This window comes from Plectrocnemia conspersa, unplaced genomic scaffold (genome assembly GCF_051122295.1).
Source record: "Plectrocnemia conspersa isolate PC_06_02 unplaced genomic scaffold, ASM5112229v1 ptg000012l, whole genome shotgun sequence".
Classification (NCBI taxonomy): Eukaryota; Metazoa; Arthropoda; class Insecta; order Trichoptera; family Polycentropodidae; genus Plectrocnemia; species Plectrocnemia conspersa.
The window spans coordinates 31,136,448-31,158,942 of record NW_028277176.1 but is presented as its reverse complement, the minus strand read 5'-3'; the positions used below and the strand labels follow the sequence as shown (position 1 = coordinate 31,158,942).

The 22,495-nt window shown below is 29.5% G+C and overlaps 1 protein-coding gene and 1 long non-coding RNA gene across 2 annotated transcripts; one reads left to right on the top strand and one right to left on the bottom strand.

The window, feature by feature from the left end:
• Positions 1-11,133: 11,133 nt before the first annotated feature.
• LOC148228969 (uncharacterized) lies at positions 11,134-12,506 on the bottom strand. Its single transcript, XR_015811729.1, has 2 exons — positions 12,365-12,506; positions 11,134-11,354 (listed from the first exon to the last, which is right to left on the bottom strand). It is a non-coding gene; the product is annotated as an uncharacterized LOC148228969 (long non-coding RNA).
• Positions 12,507-17,901: 5,395 nt separating this feature from the next.
• LOC148228968 (3-hydroxyisobutyrate dehydrogenase, mitochondrial) lies at positions 17,902-20,537 on the top strand. Its single transcript, XM_088200675.1, has 7 exons — positions 17,902-17,969; positions 19,095-19,265; positions 19,332-19,517; positions 19,589-19,706; positions 19,772-19,982; positions 20,049-20,205; positions 20,275-20,537. Exons 2-7 carry the CDS (start codon positions 19,101-19,103, stop codon positions 20,428-20,430), a joined length of 993 nt encoding a protein of 330 aa, XP_088056801.1. The 5' UTR covers positions 17,902-17,969; positions 19,095-19,100; the 3' UTR covers positions 20,431-20,537.
• Positions 20,538-22,495: the final 1,958 nt, after the last annotated feature.

Sequence of the window (22,495 nt, the reverse complement as noted above, 5' to 3'; positions counted from 1 at the left end):
GAACGCTTCGCAACTGTCAACTTGAGTTTCATAGACATTTTTGAGCAACATATAATTTCACTAGTGCCATCAGTTAAATTATATTTTCGCTAGTATAAATATAAACCTATCGGTGATATAATTTCAGTGAAAATAAAATTCACTGTAATATGTGTTTTTGCCTCATTCATGAATTAGGCAAATTATCTACTGAATGCGTGAATTGGGCAGGAATTGTTTTGCTTATTTCGTGTTTTGAGCAAAGTAGATAGTAGCGCTCCGGTGAGGTTTTTATTACAGCGATGTTTATCTTCAATTAGAATGATAAAAAAGTCTAGAGAAGTACTTTAAAGAAATTCCCATCACAAAACTGGGAATGTATATCTTATATAATTTACGTAACATATCAATATATAGCAAGCTATTTTTTATATTAATACATTTAAAAAATATAATTTTAAGAAAGCGGGTAATAAAATATTGAAAATGTGCTACAACACAATCAATGACTAATAATTTATCACATTGAAACAAATATATAAGGGATCAGTCATATAAGATAAAATATTTTTTAGTGTTATATTTTTAATAGGATGTGTACAAATACTATTTATTAATATTAATAAGCCTAGTTGCACATAAATCAAATAATATAAAATGTGTGTTATGTTGTAAACCTATTTTTAAATGATATAATATGTTTCTTTTTATTATTATTTAGCTAAGATGTAAACCTATTTTGTATTAGGTAGTTTGTCCACATATTATTCAGTAGTTAAAAAACTAAATTAGTTGTTCCCGTACAATGCAAATTCATACAGTAACGCAGGAACGGTCGAAAATGTATATTTATTAAATGCAAAATTTACACAGTAAAGGAGAAATTGGAATTTATTCTTAAGTAAATGGCTAAAGCAAGCATTTTATTTTAATGTTTTAAAATTAACCGAACCATTAAATAACAATAAACATTTGCAGTGTAGTGAACCTTTACATTTTATTTAAATATACCACACAGCTACACAATGGTTTCAATAACTAAGCTTAACAACTAAATACTAACACTAAATTTGAAAAATAAGAACGAATCAATGAATGTTAAGGGTACGGTATTCGTACACTCACTAGCTGTGGTACCGCACGATAGTGAGAGACCGACAACCTTTATTATTTATCTAATAGTTATCCTTTATTATTTATCTAATAGTCTTTAATTATCTATATTTTTTTATTTAATATATATTTCCTTAGCTCATATTATATATTTATAATTTAGGTGTAAATAATCGATTTTAAAATTCAAAAAAATATATTTAATATATACAAATCGCTACAAAAGTAGTGTTTTATAGTGATTTATATTATGCGAAAATTTTACAAATAGAAAGATTTTAATTATTAAACCGTTTTTAAATTTATGGTATAATTTGTGCAATAATAAATATATTCGTGTAATGTAGTCTCTAAGTCGTTTTGAAGATCGGGTTGTACTCTTAGGTTACATGTGATTCACTGGACCGGGTCGAAAGGGTAGTTCTGGACGAATTCCTGCGGAAGTGATTTAGTACAGTTGTATTCTGGCATATATGCCCTTTAAAAATTGGGGGAAATGCAGCGCCCCTTCTAGTTCTCGATCGCCTGGCCAATGACGACGATTCGGGGTGATACCAGACAATTTGTTATTATCTAATAATGATCTTGTTAGGCTGTATCTGCGTAACGGTGATTATAAAATCGCCAACCTTTGAAGGAGTGCATTCCTTCGCATTTGGCACCGAAACATGTCTGTTCAGCTTTTTTTTGTTTTGAAACAAGTTGTTAATATATACGTTCAAATCTGCAATCGTATGTTTTACGAGAAAATACTATTTTTTTTCTTAGAAAGTCCAAAGGACACAATTTGTTTTATAAGCTTTTAGCGAGTCTTACTCATTTCGTCGCAACGATCACGAGTGGTCCTGACAATGTATTGTGTATTATTTTTTGTTGTATTCGATTTCATTTTATTTTTTTATTTCGCTGTGATTACATCAAACCATCTGTATAAATGATGAAAAATAACCTCAAAACTATACATACAAGTTATGAAAAAATACAGTAATAGATTATATATAATATTTTTATAAATCTACTAAATGAATTTATATTTCTGATAAATCAAAGTTCAAAAATTCAGCTTTAAATATCAGTACAATATATAAATCAATCATAAAATGAAAATGTCTTAATTATTTTATTAAAGCAGAAGTGTTAAAAAATGACGAATTTTATCGTAATTAATTTTCACTGCGGTAGATACTAAGAAATATAATAGTTTCTCAACCCTAGCCACTTAAATCAGTGTCCTACCATAGATGTATACACGTTCTGTATAAATATTTTCTCCACATTATATTGTGTACATTCGCATACGTATAAAGTTAAATTAATATCAGTTGAATAATCTAGTTGTGACAATAAATACTTGATAACACGTAGCTGTAGCAGTTTGCTTTGTTTGCTATGTGATAAGGAACTGTATTATATTATTTAAAGCTGTATCCCCGTAGTGCTGATAAGATTGTTTGTTCTTAGATTTTTTATAACGTGGAAATTACAATGTCGCTTTGTTAAAGAGACGAAAACTCAAAATTTGAAAATAACAATTATTAATTTTTTGTCTTCCTTATAATCGGTTAGACCTTTTGCTATAATTTTTTTTATATAGGTAATAAAACAAACAATAGGGGGCGTTTTCTGCCGTTGATGGCTTTAAGAGTCTGGTTAGTGGCAGCGAAGAAACAATCGATTGTAAATCAACTCCGAAGGCAGAACGAGAAGTTTATTATTCAGCTGAACACAATTTGCGCAACAAAATGAAATATATCACGACGACGATAAAGTCTAACAAGTTATTTGCTGCGTTAAAAAGCAATCTATAATATCTACTTGAGATACGTTTATCTATTGAGTGATTTTTCCATGGGTCATGACAGGTTAAATTTATTTATATTTGAGCTGATGTTTTTGCGATAAAGTGAATTAAAAGTAGCACAAAAAATATATTATGCACATACATCTGAATATATGTGTTTTTCGATAAAATATTATTTCAGAACACAATTAAAAAAATCCTAGTGAAACGTTTGTAGCATATTTATCAACTTTACGCACAGGCAGAGCAGGCACCCGCCTGTGGCGACAATATGTATTAGTAAAATTTAAGCTATTTATAACAATAAAACAATTCACTCATTCTCAAAAAAATGTTTGCCTGGTTATAAAAATGATGTCCACCGTTCTATTCGTTTCTAAAGAAATGCTTTAGTCATACATTCCTTGCATGTTGTATGTAAGTATTTATTGCATATAAATGAAATGTAACGAATCGTGCTTATTAATATTTTAAGAACATAGGCCATTTTGTCTGAGCTCTATTTCCACAGGTGTTGTGTAAGGTTGTATTGTGCGTTCGTCTGTTTGTTCAAATGATTCTTGGCGCACTTGAACGGATGACTACTGTATTCTATACGTTTCAATATAACACAGGTATCCAGACTCTTGTGTTTGTATGTATGTAAAACGTTTTACGAGCGTTCGACCTCAGAAAACAATAAAATATCGTCATAAGACGATCATATTACGACATACTGCAGTCCAGAGTGAAACATGATTTAAGTTTAATTATTTTCTCCGGCACTAGGATACTTAAAGAACAACTGATAATGATATACAGATATCACATAAGTCACTTTATGTTTTTCATTTAAAATTAACGAGCAACGAATGTAATAATTACATACAAAATGTACAAGATTTTTGTCAATAAAGATAAGATAACCTCGTTTATAAGCATAGTTTTATGCTGATTTCAGCTGTATCATTACCATTAGTATTGTTTTGAACGACGTCTCGTTCTTTAGATACGGTCGATTTTATTTTATTTTTCTTCAAAAATCAAAATGTTACAACAGTTGCTTTACATAAATAAGCAAATATTTTTCTACTTTTATTTCTATAATTTAATATAACATACTATTTTATTGCTAAGATTGAGATCTATAGTCTAAATCTAACTTGTTGCTTATTTTAATCTGGCCTACGAGCCATGATTAGATTTTACATCTTCAAACTCAATTTAATGCGCTATAAAAAAAGCAAAGTAAACGCTATAATACAACGTCAAGTTAAGGAATTGCATGATATGACCGTGTGTGGTGCTCCTATTGCTTCGCATACAACTGTGACGGTACGCAGTTGTAATTTGACATTTTATGCGATATTTCGAAATTATTTTATTACCAGTGAATATTTATTATGCCACTGTCAAAGCCAGAAAATAATGGAATTCGAATGTCGTGATTTTAAAGCTGAGGGAAGTGTGAATTAATTTATTATCGAATTAGATGATAAAGTATTATGTTTATTGTGCGATGACCTTATGTATGTACTAAAATAATGGTAACTGGACGAAACAGAATATGAAAAAATATAACATTTTATAACAGAAAAAGTTAAAAATAGATTTATAATTATTTTATATTGGCGAAGTAAATAATTCCATAAATGATTAGTTAAAAAATAAAAAAGTGATCAGTATTAAATAATAAAAGTGATTAGTAAAATAAAATAAACGACCAGAAGAATAAAATAAATGATCGATAAATAATACATTTTTGATCAGTAAAATTAAATAAGTGGTCTGTAACTACAACTAAATGATCAGTATCCATTGATTAGATATTGTTAAATCCTAACGAATTTTGTTTTAAAAAATAGTTGTAGGGCGACACATAAACTGTTAAGGCCAAAAAAATAAAAATAACAAGCACAATAGACGATTGGTGTAAGTCGGTGACTGTTACCTGAAGGACTTGGGTTCGAATCCCATATGGACCCTAGTGTTTTTTTAATCTATCGTGTATGGGAATTCAGAATTAGTGATTATTATATTATTAAAATTCCGAAGGATCATCATAGATTAGGTTTTCTTAGATTTTTCTAATTTCATGGATAAAGGTTATGATGATTAATTTAAATTAAGCAAGCTAATAAAAATTCTGTAATATTGAGCTAATATAAAACATCATATACAGGTCCGGCCCTAGGTTATTTGGCGCCCCAGGCAAAAACTAAATTTGCGCGCCCCCCCCCCTATTAATACATTAATAACTCATTACATGAGCGCAAAAATATAATTCAAATTAAAGTAATTTAATATTATATTTGACACCATACTCTTTTTTGAGATTGTGGGTATTTAAGAATTTGTTGTTTTATTTTTGTCGCGATTTTTTACTCGTGAAATAATCTAAAGAGTGCACAGTAGTGTATACAAAAAAATAATATCAGATTATATTCTTTAACAATATTGTATGATAATTTTAAGTGAATATTGCGCCTTTATTTGGTATCACGGCGCCCCACAAGATCTAGCGCCCCAGGCGATCGCCTGTACTGCCTGCCCCTCGGGCCGGCCCTGATCATATACGTATAAAAAATAATAAAATTAAACATACTTTCAACACAAAAAAAATCATAATTTTCATCATTTACCCAAAACTTTACTTTAATAGGTATTTGTATCACAGGATATTGTAATCAAAAGTAAAATGCAATTAAAAATTATTTTTTATTAAAAAAAAGGGTGAAATTTGTGATATTTATAGTTAATATTTCACATAGTTTTTATGAATATTAGATTAAAATTAAAGAGGTTATTGTGATCATAAAAATAGTTATATCCTATTGTATATATGTAAATTATTTTTATTGTATTCCTATTTTTATGACATTTTTATTTTATTATAACACATTGAATACAAAAAACACGTTATAGCTAAATATGTTAAAAATGTCATATAATCTAAAATATTAAAAAAAAATCTATAAGTATTAATCACATTTCGAGTCTTTTTTATTGTTTACAAACCGTCACCATCCGTCGGCCATCATACGCACATTCATGCAGGACTATTTTTTATTATTATTTAATAAGTTGCTTTAGATAATAAAGTAGTTGTCATCTGCACTAACTTTGAAAAGGCGTTTGATAAAGTATGTCATGCTTTAAAAAATTCTAAAAAATATATATCGATTTGTGACTCATTCATAAAAATAATTATAGGGTGGTATCGATTTTTATTTTTCTGTGTCGAGATCAGAAGCAACGAATCTGTTCCGTTTTTCCAATTTTTATATTTAATATTTAGGAATATTTAGGATTGCCACACGATCGAGAACTGGAGAGGATGATGGATACAGAAATTCTAAAGGGCATGTAAGCCGTATGAATCACTTCCTTCAGACACTTCATTCAGGAATTTCATCCCAAACTTACACTCTATGCAGTTGCTTGGTAGTAAAATGAACAATATTTTATTGTTAATAAGTGTCAGGACCACCCTTAATCGTTGCTACGAAATTAGTCGCGAAACAGTTAATAAAAGGGTCTTGTAAAATTAATTGATTTATTTGTTTCTGAACATTCAATAAAAGGCATCTCTTAACAGTTACTAAGCACTACTTAAACAAAGGCAAGGATTGGTGGCAAATGATAAGGAGTGCGGTTCATTTATCTGCGAACAGGTACCGAATCTCGAAGGATTGCATAAAATAACAACGTCGGCATTTTTATCGATTGCGTATCACCGTTACGCATTTATATAGTTTAACAAGATATTTATTGGACGCTAATAGTGTTACCACAGCATAAAAATTAGTCAAGCGATCGAGAGCTAGAAAGGACGTTGGACACACAAATTCTGAAGGATATTTACTCCAGAACACAGCGGTACTGAATCAATTTATTTTGGAACTTCCTTCCGAAACTTCACCAAAAAATGATAGGAATGTGAGGGTGTCCTTTGGCAGCCTCTTATTTTGGTTGCCACAAGCGGGCGCCTGTTCTGTCTGTGCGTAACACCAAGTTTAAAATTATTTCTAATTGTTCTATAATTCTTGAACAATTTGAGAATCAGATTATATTTTTTGGCAAGCTTTGATATCGATTCACTAATTTAGAATATTTTAATTAGCATTTTCATTTTATAATAGACACAATTTGTAACTACCTTATATACATAAGTAATTTTATTATAAAGTATTAACATTATTTATTACATGACCGATTAATACTCAAATTCTAAGATAAATTAGAGATAGAAGTCCTTCTATCTCTAATTTCCATATTGTATGTCCATACAGGAAGAATTAGCAATCCACTTTGAAACATTTTTAAGAACACATTTGTATGTATAATATATCATTAGAAGTTGTCCCTCGTTGAAAGTAGATTCGTCCATAAAGAGAGCAACTCCATGACAGTGCTTGGAATACTATACTGTCGACGGATAGCTCTCTTCATTAACGAATTTTCCATTTTCTTCACTTTTTCTCGACGCCGATTTTTCATTATATTATCTGTACATACCTGTGTTTTCCAGTGGAAACTTTACAGTGCGCCATATCTCCTCCGTTATATGCACGATGTATGTACGAGCTAGAAAGATAAGAAATAATTTATTATTAAAAAAGATGACAAGCAACGTAAATAAGTCAGTATGTGTCTGTGTGTGTTCTTTTGAAAATGTGTTGCATATTAAGCAAACACGTCTGAAACTATTGAATTATAGAAACAAATCACATACTAGTGGTCATTTCTCAAGACGGTCACAATTTACATAATTACAGTAAAATGCAGAATCCGAGAGCAAGACTAATTGTGTGTTTGTACGACGACGACGGACAAAATTACGAAATGTTTAAATGTCCAAAAATTGTGAGTGTTTGTGTGAAAATGACAGTGTTAGTAAGATGGAAATTAAGCAACCCAGCGCAAAGTGGCCTATGTGAAAATTAGTCAGTAATTAAAATTCGAGTGAAATTAGTAGTAGTGAATCTGATGGTTAACAAGGTTAAAAGTAATACTTATTAATACATATTCATTAAAATGGCATAAATGAAAAATAGCAATTAGATAAAAAATAATTAGTCATAATTTTACTTCAAGTATGACTCAAATAAATAATTGCAACAATTTTCAATATTTGCAGATAAGTGAAAAATTCACTTTAGAAACTATATGAAATTCACTAAAAATTTAGTGTTTTTTTTTACTGCTTATAATTATTATAATTTTCCCTTAAAAATTGCTTGCATAAGTATTTACTCATATAGTTATTTATTAGTTAAATATATAAACTGTAATTTCATTTTATTATTAAAGTACTTTAGTCAATTTTATAGCGTACTTCAAAGCTTCGTGGGAATTTTTAGAATTTATGAGAAAAATATAAATCATTTCAAAAAGTTTAATATATGAAGAAAAATTGTGAGTTTTGTCAATGTGCTAACAATGACTAATATATTTAGTGTCGTGCTCGCCTTCGGGGCTCCACCCTTGGCCGCTTGAGGTCTTAGAGGTCCACACTTCAGTGTTCCATCAAAGAGACTTTTGCACAAATATTTTGTTTTACAGCTATTATTTTAATGTGTAGTACATTTTTGAAATTTCACGTTACAAGAGACTATAGTTTTTTTTAATTATTTTTAGAAGTACTGTAATGAAAATTTATATGTAATTTCCGTTTGAATTTCCCAAGAATTTTACCGAAAAACAAGAAATTTTACAGCTAAAACCAAAATGTAAATTTTATAAACTATTATAAACAATAATTAAAATGCAAACGCTTTTTTAGTAGATATTAATCATATATAGTTAATGAGACTGAAAAATTCAATATTATCTTTTAATTATATACTTTTTCTAATTTAGCAGCAATATATTATTTTTTAAACTTTTTATTATTTTTTCTCCGTAGATTTAGTAATTATATTATTTACTTATAACATCATTTTTTAAAACAACTAGTACTGCTAATTGTTATACGACTTGATAAATTAACACCCAATGTACTTCAACGCTCAAATTCGATTGCTTCATTTTCACGTTCGAAAATCGAATCTTCGCCAAATTTTCTAATATATCACATCTTATTCACGTCAACCTGAAAATGCTTTCTAGTCACGTGTTCGTCCGTTTAGTTTCGCGCCATGGTCGGACAAAGGCTATTGTGCGGCCAACAATGGGTGACAAATCGAACTCTGGCAACACCGCGCTCTGGCCACTCGCTAATGTATTCGCAAAATCATAATTGAAATGTAGAAACTCCGCGTTCCAGATACGAGGGGACGATTTGAATTTGAATCCTAAGAAAACAGCGTCGTTTTAGTTTAAACTATTTTGCTTACTGTCCTCAATGAAGCGGCCATTTTGTGATGATTGTACAAAATTAAGGAAGGGAAACGACACGTATAATGAATTAAATTATACTAAAATAAAAAAAAACAAAATCAGTAAGAAATACATTTTTGAAAAAATAATTTTATAAGAGCTAAACATATATAAAAAAATAATTAAATTTTATATAATTAAAAAAAAAATGTAATTTATCAATATAATGCAATGAAAACACAATTTTAAATAATATACGTTGACATGTATGTATATAGAACATACTAGTATTAAATTTTAAATTCACAATAGTATTGCCGTAGTTTTAATCGGATTACCCTAAAACTTTTTCAGAAATATTGCTATTATGAATATGTTGTCTAAGTTTATAAGCCAACATGATTTCTTGTTTCGAAATTATGGCATTAAAAAATCAAAGTTAATTGATGAACGATGATGTTAAAAAATCTTTAAGAATTTATCCGGAAAATTTATTTAAAATCAACTCCATAAATATCACAAATTTTAACCTTTTTTTCTAACAAAAATTCAGCAAAAATAATTTTTGATTACAATATCTTGTGATACAAACACAAATTTAAAGTAGAGTTTTGTGTATATGCGTAAAATTATGCTTTTTTAATTTTTAAGTAGAATATACATATGCTTAATTTAAATATTTTTTATACTTTCTATATTAGCTCATTATTATATTTTTTAATGGCTTGGAGATTAAATTAATCATTACAATATTCATTCATGAGATTAGACAAATCTAATTTGTGATGATCCTTTGAAATTTTAGTTATATAATAATTACTAATTCTGATTTCTTAGACACAATAGAAATTTAAAAAAAAACACTAATCCATAAGGAATTCGAACCCAAGTCTTTCAGGTAACCGTCACCGACTTATACCACTCGTCTATTCTGCTGGTTATTTTACATTTTTTTTACAAATCTGATTATTATGACAAATTATTTAAAAAAAAAGTTATGACACACACCTAAAATAGATAAGCACCATTCCTCGTAAAATTTCTCAGCTCCTCATAGCTATCGCCGAAAACATTTTTGTGTTTGGAAAGCTCATTTAAAAGTCGGACGGCTTGTGTAAAAAGAGTGTTCTCAAGCACTGACGTTCTTGCCGCAACGGTAAGAATAAGGGACGCGATCGCTACTCTAAAGCACTATAAAGCTTGCAGCCAAAAGTCATCGAGGATTGACGGATCCAAAGCTCCTAGTAAAATGTTACTAGAATAAAAATACGGATACGACCCGTAGAGAGTTATTTAAGATTTTCTTTAACCTCTCTCCAACAACAAGGAGTATTACGTCTCTTCTGTTGGATTCCAGACCATGGTGCCATATTCGAGGGTGCTACGAACTAGTGTATCGTACAGAAATAGAATCGCTAATAAATCATTTCTTTGATTTCTCTTCAATAACAGGGAGTACTTCGCTTCTGTTTGATTTCAGATAATGAAGTCAAATTTGAGGACGCTACGAACTAGCGTATCGTACAGAACGATAATCAGCAATAAATTATTGAAGTGATACGCGCTTCGCTTAACGAAGCCGAACATCTTCGACGCCTTATCACAAACTTTGACGAATATTATATATGATTATATTGAAATCGCCACAATTTTTTTAATATTAATTTTTGATAGTAGTTTTTGTAATTTTGGTTTTAATCAAATCGCAAAGAAAGTTTATAAAAAAAATTTAATTCGTCGATTCTAAATAATATAAATTAAATTAAAATTTATTTTTCATATATTATATATTTGACTTTTATAAAACTCTTTAAATAAATTTCCATTTGGAATACCTTGGTGAAATTTATTAGGCAATTTTATTCACCAGCCCGTTTTTAAATTACGGGTAGTAAAATCGTATCTTTGTTAGAAAATAAAGAATTAAGATAAAATAAAAATTAAAAATATTTTTTTTTTATTTATAGAAAAAATATTTTTAATTACATTTTTATGACTATGATACAGTGTATAGTTGAGCTTTATAATTATAATCTAGATTTTAATTTATTGAATGTATACTTTATTTTATTTTATATAAAATATTATTAAAAATATTTTTCAACGAGCGATGGAGCTGAAGTTTAAATACTACAATCCAGTATGTCAGCACGAGCAATCACTGAAAATTTTATTAAAATATTTATGTTGCGTAGGTGTAATAAAATATTCCAATAAATTTGTAAATTAATTAGTAATAAGTTAATTTTGTTAGAGTTACATTTTCGAACTGAATTCATTAGTTTAAATTGAAACTTGCGGCTCGTGAGCCGAACGCGGCTCTTTAAAATTATAGATATATAGTAGATAGTCGTGTCATGATTGTTAGATTTTAGCCTGGCTTGTCATCTTTTTGTTAGATTTCTTAATTATGAGGGCAAAAGGCCCAAATATAACTGTACATGTAGTGCACGTATTATTCATTGTGTGTGCACGTTTTTAAATTGACACACACATTTTTAGTTGACATGTCGTGATAACTCACTTAGGTTTCCGAAGCTGAGGAACTGTGCGCTAATCAGACATTTAAACAAATCGAAAAAAGAAAGCGTTATTGAAGTTCAAAGCACAGAAAACACACAACAATTTAAGCCTAAAAAGATTCAATTCTATGCAATATATTCATATATGTACGAATACAAAACAGATTTATTTTAAAATTATCGATAAATAGCTTTCCCACTTAATACTGAATACTCGATATGAAAAATCTGTGTAACGCTTTATCTTGATCAAATTATTGCTTATTGTTATAGCGCAGTTTTGATTCGATGGAGTCATTTTCAACTGAACACAAATTGAAAGGCGCAGCGCCGACAAATTAAATGTGTAACTCTAACTACCAAAACACGATTTCTTGTTTGTTCACGATTTTTCTTGTTCAAGTTCTTGATTCATGAGACGTCTCTCTGTCCAATTAGCACGACGCGTTGCGAAAAATTTCAACGTATCCGTTGCGAAAAAACCATTAGAAAAAGAGTGACGCGACTAATGAAAACGAAGGCTGAAAAATCTGATGCGCTAGGCGACAAAATATTTATTGAACTAGTATTCCGAAAAAGTTAAATAATCGATATGGTCAAACATTATCGTTACATGAGTATTAATGTATGTAGATTAGATAAGACTTACCTGCGCTGGAATGGTTTGATACGAAAAATGGTTACTAAAAATACAGTTTCTTGTAACTTTTCTCTTTAGCGGCTTGGTGATTTCCTCGGGGTTTTCTAAGGTGACGAACGACACTGTCAATTGTTGGGTGCCACGACAGAAATGACATGCTCGGCCACCGACTGGATGCTTTATAGACTCGGGCTTGTGATGTCACACTCACACATCGTGGTGCCTTATCGCTATATTGTATACCTGTACTTCCAAGAGCGAACAACACCTGTGCCATTCAAACAAACTCGACTAGAAACCAGAGCACACAGTTTGCGACAGTTTTTCTGTGTTTTGTATTAATATACACGTATAAAAAATTGTTGGTCAATTAAAAAATCCAATTCTTTTGAACGACAATGTAATTCATGAGCATTTTCAGCACTTTCGGCAACCAAAATACACTTTCAGCAGCAGCATGGTCGTTAAAGACTTCTAAAGGGGCAATCGTGCGATGTGCAGTTGTCGTGAAAGAGAATTTGGCATTTTCAATTGACCAATGCATGGAACAGACAAACATTTTGTGACTTTCTTGACAATTACTCTCGAGAAGAGTCCATATTTTATTTTGCTGTAAATTCGGTTTTGCAAAATGCTTTAAGGCTTCATTTATATCCGATCATTATGCATATAAATCGATCGTTTGTGTTGCGTTAAATAATCGTAAAACAAGCTTCGCAACGAAGTATTTTTGGTTTGCTATGGCAAAAAATAAGCGACCGCAATTAAAATCGAATTTAAAAAGTCACGTAAAATTAAAAAAATATATCCGACTGACAACTTTTAATCGTTAAAAATGGTTCAAAAAAAATCTAACTTGACCTAATGAAAGTTCTAAAACTAACTATAGTTTTTGAAATTACATTAGGCGGAGATAATATATCCAAAACCAATTTAGAAAAGTGTGAGATGCTAGCCAGTGTTTTTTGACGCCCTATATGCTAAATAATTAAAGAAAAAAATAGGTATCATTTTGATAAAATACCTCCCTATTAATGGGTTTCACTACTTGTCTAATTTATTTATTGTATTTCCCCACTATCTGGAAAACAGACAATATTTATATAATTAAAAAATCTATTAGTCTATTATCTTCGTTTTTTAAAATATATGAAAAAAAATATAAAAGAACAATTTACAGACTATAAAAAATACATTTCCGCTAATATCAACATGAAAAAAGTACAGAAATATTACCGCTAGACATAGTAAAAGCAATAATATAATTTATCTAAGCATCTAAGCCCCTGAATATATTATACAGATATTATGCTCATAATTGAAAGGTCGAAGCTATGTTGTTTCGCTTAATAATGAACTTTCGGTACCGCGTAAAATTTCAGTTGGAGTCCCGCAGGGTAGTTAGCCCGGGCCATTCTTCTTCATTATATATACTAATGAGATTTATCTATTTAAAATAATACTGATGACACAGTCGCCATAGCTAGTTACGGTCTTAAACCAATTGCAATTAAGATACAAAACAAAAATATTTTGCTTGCTGCAATCGCGACCATAAAACCGATATTTAACCAAAAAAACGCTTTACCAAGAAAAAAATACTGTAATAGATAAACAGCTAATTACACTGGTAATAACATATGCTTGCTTGGAATGGAGTTACACTGGTTATTCATTTTTTAAAACTGTAAGTCATTCAAAATAAGGCGACAAAATATAACACACCTTTTTATAAAAAAGTGTGTTATGAAGTTTTTCAAAGTTAGTATACTAATTTTGAAAAACTTCATAGTAGATTTTTAATATTGATAATTAAAGAATATTGTTAAAATCATACTATATATTATTTGAAGCAAAAGTGCATTCTTATAAGAAATGTAGCATACAACAACATAGTCTGTTTCCTTCCCAAATTGTCGCATTGGCCAGATGTCGAGAATAAGACAAAAAGCACCTTCATTAATATAGAGTACACTTTATATATAATACATATTTTAATCATATTTGAGGTCATATGTGCCCTTAATAAAAAACATTAATGAAATACGATCTTTAAAATTTAATGGATTGTTTAAACTTAATCTACAAATGAAAAGAATTTTTTTAAATAGAAACAAAAAAAATCAAAAAAATAGATCAAATGTATAAATTCTAATAATACGTGGTAAACTACGTTTACGTCAGTTAACATATTCTTACCTTGGAGTCTTCGCATATTTTGAGATAATCGATTTAATTAAGAGTGTAACCGCAATGCATTTATTTATTTTAGAGTCGTTTTTTTATCATAATACTATTCAAACTTATATTAAAATACTAGATATTATAAAATTATTAAAAAAATTATATGAACTGATTCCATATCAAATTTCTCAATACAATGCGGGTTTTTACATATACGTGTTTAAACATAACTCAAATATAATATAATTACTCATTACACTGTACAATATATAACTCGATTTATATGTAGAATATACGCAAATTTCAGTTTCATTAGTTCATTCTCAATTTTAATAATAATAAGAAGCATAAGTTCAATTTTATTAGTATTTTTCATAAATGGTTAGTGTATCTTTTAAACTCATTTAAAGCAAAGTTTTATGCTTCTTATTTTAATTAAAAATATTTTAGCATGAAAGGCATTTTTTAACAAAATAGTGTTCATAATTTCCCTACATTTTTCACTTCTCAAAAAAAAATACATTTAATTTAACGAGAATTTAAGAAATAGTAATTGCTATACTTATTTAATTGCAAAACAATAAAAAAATACAGATTTATTTTACTTAAGAACTCGTATAGCGCCGGCGCCCAAATTAAACAGTTTTAGTGTAAGATACAGTAATATACTTAATATATAATTAAAGTTGAGAAGCGCTGATCTGAACGCTGAACTGAGATATTACAAATGTGATAATGAACAAACACCTTTGTACTGTTACTTGAGTAAAATTATTGAGCGTATTTCAACTCGTTTTAGAACAGTTATTATAATTTATATAACTTTTATTTCCAGGATTGAAACATGACGAATAAGTAAGAAACATTATATCATATGTAGGTCTTTCATGATAAAATTAAAAGCAATGTAAAATATTTTATTTTATATTATCCAAATAATATTCGTTACACGTCAGAAGATCGTTTGAAAATGGCGGCCGCGCACGAGTAAACATTTTTCTGATTTGTTTATGGCCATAATCGCCGCGATTACGGCCAGGTATATCTTGAGCGATTGTTGACACAGACGCGCGACACTTGGCGACGTGTAATAACTTAATATTTTAATTATCGCATTTGTTGACTATGTAATTTCACAAATATACTCTTTTTAAATGTGTCATTATCAACGACTATTATTGTATCTAATGCAGCATCTTTAAGCATATTGCATGTTTGTATGTTTACGCCACAATTAACTGTTAAAATTAAACATAAAAGGAAAAAAATAATAAGTTTTTTACTAACAATATTATTAAAAAAAAAACTTTTTTATAATTTATAAAGAAATGTATACAAAATAAATACTTCAATTTAAGAATTTGGGTTTTTAACATAATTAATAAAACTTGATATAATTTAAAAAAATATTTAATAAATCTCACTGTTTGTGTAACATTATGCTTGCGTAGATACATAGTATAAAATAGTCTGGCTATTTTTATCTTCTCAAATGCGTAAGCGTTTAAGGGTTATACGATAGGTAATGTACTTATGTATGTATATTTAACGTTATAAATTGCTAAAAACAATATTTATTGTAATAATATTTTGTAAATATCTAAACAATTGCAAAATAAATAGTTTATGAAATACATTTTTGCATTAATAATTTTAACTTGAGATTAAAACATAATTATTTTATAATACTTATATTAACTTGTTTTTACAATTAATAATTTATATGGCCCAGCATTATAGCCAAACTCCGTTTAAACCCGCGGCCAATTGAGGTTTATACCACGTAAATTAAATTAAATATATATTATAATTAGTTTTAATTTTTGCCTTTTAACCTGTTACATAATGACTATCGTAATTTCATATTAAAAATAAACAAATTAAGCAAATATATCTTTTACATGTTTGTACTACAGTGTTTTTGAAATACGTTTTTAACTATTCTTTTTTTGCGTTTTCGTCCGTGAATATCATGAATAAGAATGGAATAGCGTAGTCCGTAACGTCTCAGACTAGTAACTATGAGGTTGCGGGCACGAGCTCCGGCAGCGGCAATCGAATTTTTATTTATAAAAAAATCCGCTATTGTTAAAACCCCGTTGTAAAACATTTTGTCAGGTAACAACGAAAGATTTAATAAAAAAAAATCAAAATAAAATAAAATAAGCTTTAACCAAATAGTAGATGTAATTTTAACATTTAAATCAAGGATAAGGAATGTTGTTATTAAAAAAACTTATTTACTTCATATAACTGTTTGGATTGAAACATCTCAATGTTAATATAAATCTTTACTATTAAAAATAATAATATTTATTTTCCATCCCGTTACCACACAGTTGTAAGGCCTTCAATAATGGCATTATATATTTATGCAAAACGTTTGCTTAAAAAGCACTAGAAATGGACAGAATACACAAAATTCTACAATAGTTATGCAGATTTTTGAAGGCCATTAATTAAAATAAATTATCACGAAAGCTAAACACGAACGCGATTGGCTAACAACTTGCCTTATCTCCCATTCATCCAGGCTTCTCCGAAGAATCAATGTAAAACATGTAACATTTGATTACATCACCAATCACTTGACGACTTCGGTAAACTCATTCTCATACAGAGACTTTATTGGGGGGGGGGGGGGGAGGGGAAGAAGGAAGGGGAAATTTTCCTCTCTTGAATTTGGCCAGAAAATTCAATTATGTTTTAGACTATATCTTTGATAATCCAATCGAGTGTATAAGTGGGGCGTTTTAAACGGAAATAACCGGGCATAAACCGCCTGCTTTGGAATGGTAATTTTTTTTTGCTTTCAAGTCTAGATTAGTTAACTTCTGAGTCTAATTAGGATGGTAGGTATAATATATTAATTCAAATTAAAAGCAAAAATTTACAGTTTATTCATGGCTATTTTTATTATTAGTAAAATTATAATCAATTGAACGTCATCACGCTTGCACCACTTCGCGTCTTAAAACATAATAAATAAAACGAGAAATGGTCCATTTTATTATAAACGTTCGCAACATTTCACGAATAACTAAAAAATAAATTTTATTGGTTCTTCTGAGAGTTTGTTTACTTTTAATTCATATATACAGGCTATTATACAAAAAAAAGATTATTACATATTTGACTCAATTCCAGTCAAAATACCAGAAGACTGACATATATAATATTTTCATTAATCTTTAGATTACTGGCAACACTGAGGGTCGCTGAATTTAAAAATAAAAAAACAACTATTCAAGACATTTCGTTATTTATTTCATTTTATAAAATATTACAGGTCTCTAAAATATAGGACGCGTGGCCACTGTAATATTTTTGATAGTATAATGTTGAGTTACAAGTTTGACCTCAGTTCACATTTGCGACTTGTCCGCGAGGTCGCGTTCAACCGATTCGCAATTTTAGCAACTCTCCATAGGTATATTAAATTATTATATGATAATTTATATGTTACTAAATGTAATGTTGTAAAAAGCACGTACTACCAAAACAATTTACGGTATACAAATTAAATTTAACGTTAATATGATCACAATAACAACATTCTTCTATGTATAATTTAGACATGTGCTCACATAATATCTAATTAAAATACAAACATGTTAAGTTTATTGTTTAATTCGTATAAAACAGATTTTATTATCATCATTATTTGTTGAACAAGTTCCAAGAAAGTCCACGCGGAATCTCATACTCGTTTGTCACGTCGTCCAATATAATGGCAATAACGACGTTAAAGTTGACCATACATTTTTTAATATCCTGAAGTTAAATAAAAACTATATTTAATTATAATAAAACAGTGGTATATAAACTTGTAGAATCGCTGATCCATAAAATTGCTATGAGCGTTTACACAAATTAAAATATAATGTACGATAAAATATTAATTTTTAACTATTTGCTCTCTTCCCCACACAGCATATTAAAATTATAAAAAAAACTAATAATTTTACGGATAGTTATATTAAAGTAAACAATAAAATTAATTTATTATCACTTCTCAGAACCAGTTGCAGTGGGAACGCTCGTTACCGAGCGTCCCCACTGCAAAGGCGACGGCACGATTTTATTGCTTTTGACGCGGATTTCTGACTTCTGAGAAGTGATAATTGTTTTTGCGCTCTCCTATTGGTCAAAATTCGGTTTAGAAATGCTTCATTTGACTTTAAAAAGATTTCGATTATAAAGTCTTAATATGAACGCTAGATAACCAAGCGTTTCCACTGTAATTATACGATTTTATTGCTTTTAACGTGAGTTCTTATCAGGGAGCCCTTGAATTTTGCTGGAAAAATGCATGTCATTAAATTAAATACTATAAATCTTAATAAAATGGAAATATTAAAAAACGATTACTACCCCCCTCCCCCCATGTTAAGAGCTGAAATGTTTTTTTACTGATAAAAATAATGTGAAATATTATACATAAGCTTTAGATGTTAATTAGTATAATCATTACTAAACATACACACATATGTAGGTTGGGAATTATATTTATTTTTAAATTACAGCTAATAAATGATTTTTATTCTGATGATAGTTAAAAATGGCAAGTTGCTTCAAGTATATACTGAAAAACCGTGCATTACTATCGCATGGAAATTCCAAGCTGATTTATAACGTTAGACACTGCTCAAATGTTCCCAAAAATGTTGGATTCATCGGACTTGGGAATATGGGTGCTCATATGGCCTCTCATCTTATGGATAAAGTATTCCTCTCTTTTCTCCATCTATAGATATAGAGTTAAAATTTAATCTAATCGTTTACTTTTCAGGGGTTTGATTTAACTCTTTATGATGTGTCCGACTCCGCAGCAACAGCAGTATCTAGAAAAGGGGGGAAAGTTGCAAACTCTTCGGGAGATGTAGCCACTTCTGGAGTAGATTGTATTGTAACCATGTTGCCGAATAACGATATTGTACTAGACGTTTATTGTGGCTCAAATGGTTTAATTTACAAGGTAGATGGATGATTTATTAAGTTATAGTATATGTATATTTATAATACATTATTCAATTTAATATTTTACAGGCCAAGAAAGGAGCATTTTTAATTGACTCTAGTACTGTTGACCCGAGTGTAGCTAAGGAAATAAGTGCCAAGGCTGAAAAAGAAGGAGTATTGTTCATTGATGCTCCGGTTTCTGGAGGTAGAGTCTAATCGTTTATACATTTGAACGTATTATTTCCTTAATTCAATCAATTTTGTTCATAGGTGTTGTTGGAGCTAAGAATGGTACACTTACATTCATGGTTGGTGGTAAAGAAGAGTATTACAAAAAAGCTATTCCGTACCTACAACCGATGGGTGGTAAAATAGTTCATTGCGGTCCTATCGGAGCTGGGTTGGTTGCAAAAATTTGCAATAATATGTTACTTGCAATTTCAATGATTGGAGTTTCTGAATGCATGAATTTAGGAATCAGGTCCGAATGAGTAATAGTGAATGTTTCAAAACCGACGGAAGCTTTACTAATTTATTTTAATTTCAGGCTCGGACTTGATCCTAAAGTACTTTTAGGTATTGTTAACAGTTCTACGGGTCGTTGTTGGTCATCTGAGATTAACATCCCTGTTCCTGGTTTGCAAGAAAATTCTCCATCGAGCCATGAATACAAGGGAGGATTTTCATCTCAGCTGATTTGCAAAGTAAATATTTAAATATTTTATATAAAATATTATAACGTTATATTAAATATTTTTTATTTAATTTTACAGGACTTGGGTTTGGCTTCGGCAATCGCAACAAAATCTCACACACCTATAGCCTTGGGATCGATGGCCCAACAAGTCTATTCAACTTTGTGCACAAAGGGCCTCGGAAATAAAGATTTTTCAGTAATTTACGATTATCTTCAGGAAAAGAAAAATTAAATAATGAAAAATGTAATACAAATAATTATATTTTTTAAACGCTTTATATACTTGACGTATTTTTGATATGGTGATATTATATTTTCAAAAATATACTTTTAACCGGTGATTATATTTTAATACTACGTAACCATATTCTTATGTAACATATAATACGCGTTTTTTGATAAGAATTTGACGCATATAAAATCATGTGGTTCATATGCATATTTTTATCATACGCTGTCTTTCAAGATATAAATTATTATAATATTTATGATGCTTGACTTAAATTATTATCTTCATTCCTGTTAAAATTATTTTTATACCTAACGACCTAACAACACTTTATTGCACTATCTAATTTTAAGTTCATAATATTTTTTTTAGTTTTATCTTTAATTATGAAGTTAACACAATTCAAAATATCAAAAATAATGATATAATTAAAACCGCTCCCGACATTCTGCAATTCTTCTTGAAAAAGATAATATGGGAAATCTTAGAAATAATTTGTTTTATTATTTTGTATAGATGTCATCCATATCAAAATTAATTTTGTTATTTATTTTATTTTTTAATATTTTAAATTAAAAGTAAAGTTGTTATATTCATATTATAGTTCCACTACACTTGCAAGTAAAAAATGTAAATTTACAAGTTTGAATCATTTGAAAATATGGTATATATAAATCTACCATATTCCAGTTATTTTACACCAATGCATATTGTACATAATAATAATTTCTAATATATACATATATAGAGAAAAATATACATGTTAACTACATACATACATATACCACAGTATTATTAAATTAAATAAATTATATAAAACACTATTTTTAAAAGCAATGTCCGATTAGAAAGCCCTGTATGAAATATGAAGATAGTTATCTTTGCAGATACTTCTTCAGTAATCAGACTGCTCTCGTTAAAGCCATTGTTCTGATTTATTTGGAACATGACTAACAGCCGGGACGACCAGTGTCCTCGTCTGAAAGTCATTTCGACTGATCGTCAAGCTGCAATTCTGCTTGATTTTGTTTATTGTAAGCCGTAGGGTGCATAAACTTACATTCACTGGTGCTTCGAAGCACTGTTAAAACTACATTTTAAATAATTTCAACAGGCGTTTGCAACGTATGAGCGTGTTTCTGAGTTTTTTTGATTTATACAGGAACTCAGTGTGTCATATTAGAGTATTAATACTAATATTTATTTAGAAATAATGTTTACTTTTTATTAATTGTATAGTGTATTTTTTTGATCAGTTGACTAGTCAATCAAAAATCTCTTGCACGACATTACGAAACCACATATCGCACGATTGAGCTACCACTTCGCTTCCGACTTGGAATAAACGAGAGTTCAACTGAACTCCTACCAAATGGATTTCTGTCAAATTTACCAAAACGATTCTTAGAAACCCGATAAAGTTACCACTTATACTCCAACCGTCAACTGGGTTCAATTTAATGATTTTTTCTCTTAATGCATCGTTTCATGTTTTTGTATAGTCCTTTAGCTTAAAATTTTACGGATATTAAATTGAGAGGGTGAAGCATTTCAAATACCTGGGTAGTTGGATGAACGACGAAATGGACCCCGATGACAAGGTTAAAACCCGCATTGAAATTGCTAGAAGTCTGTTTTTAAAATTAAAAGCTGCTCTCACGAACAAGCATTTTTAGATCAGTGCTGATCAGTGTTATTGTATGGATGCGAGACAAAGACTTTTTAAATAACACAATTAATATACTTGAAACGTTTGAGACGTGGCTTTATGTAGGGACTGCATTTCATATTTTTAGGGGGGAGCAAAAGTTGGCCAGCTAGTGGTCATTTTTTTAATTTTTCGATTTCATTAAGATTCGTAGTAAATATTTCATTAAATGATATGCATTTTTCTGTCCAAATTTAAGTGGGCGGGTAGAATGCACATACTTGCTCCCCCCCCAAATATTTAGATCCCTATTTAGAATCCCTACTTAGAATCCACTACACTAAACTTGGCAGCACTCTGGTAGCACTGACGTGACAGAGGCAGAGAGCAGCACATTCGTTTGGTGGATTTCGATGGATA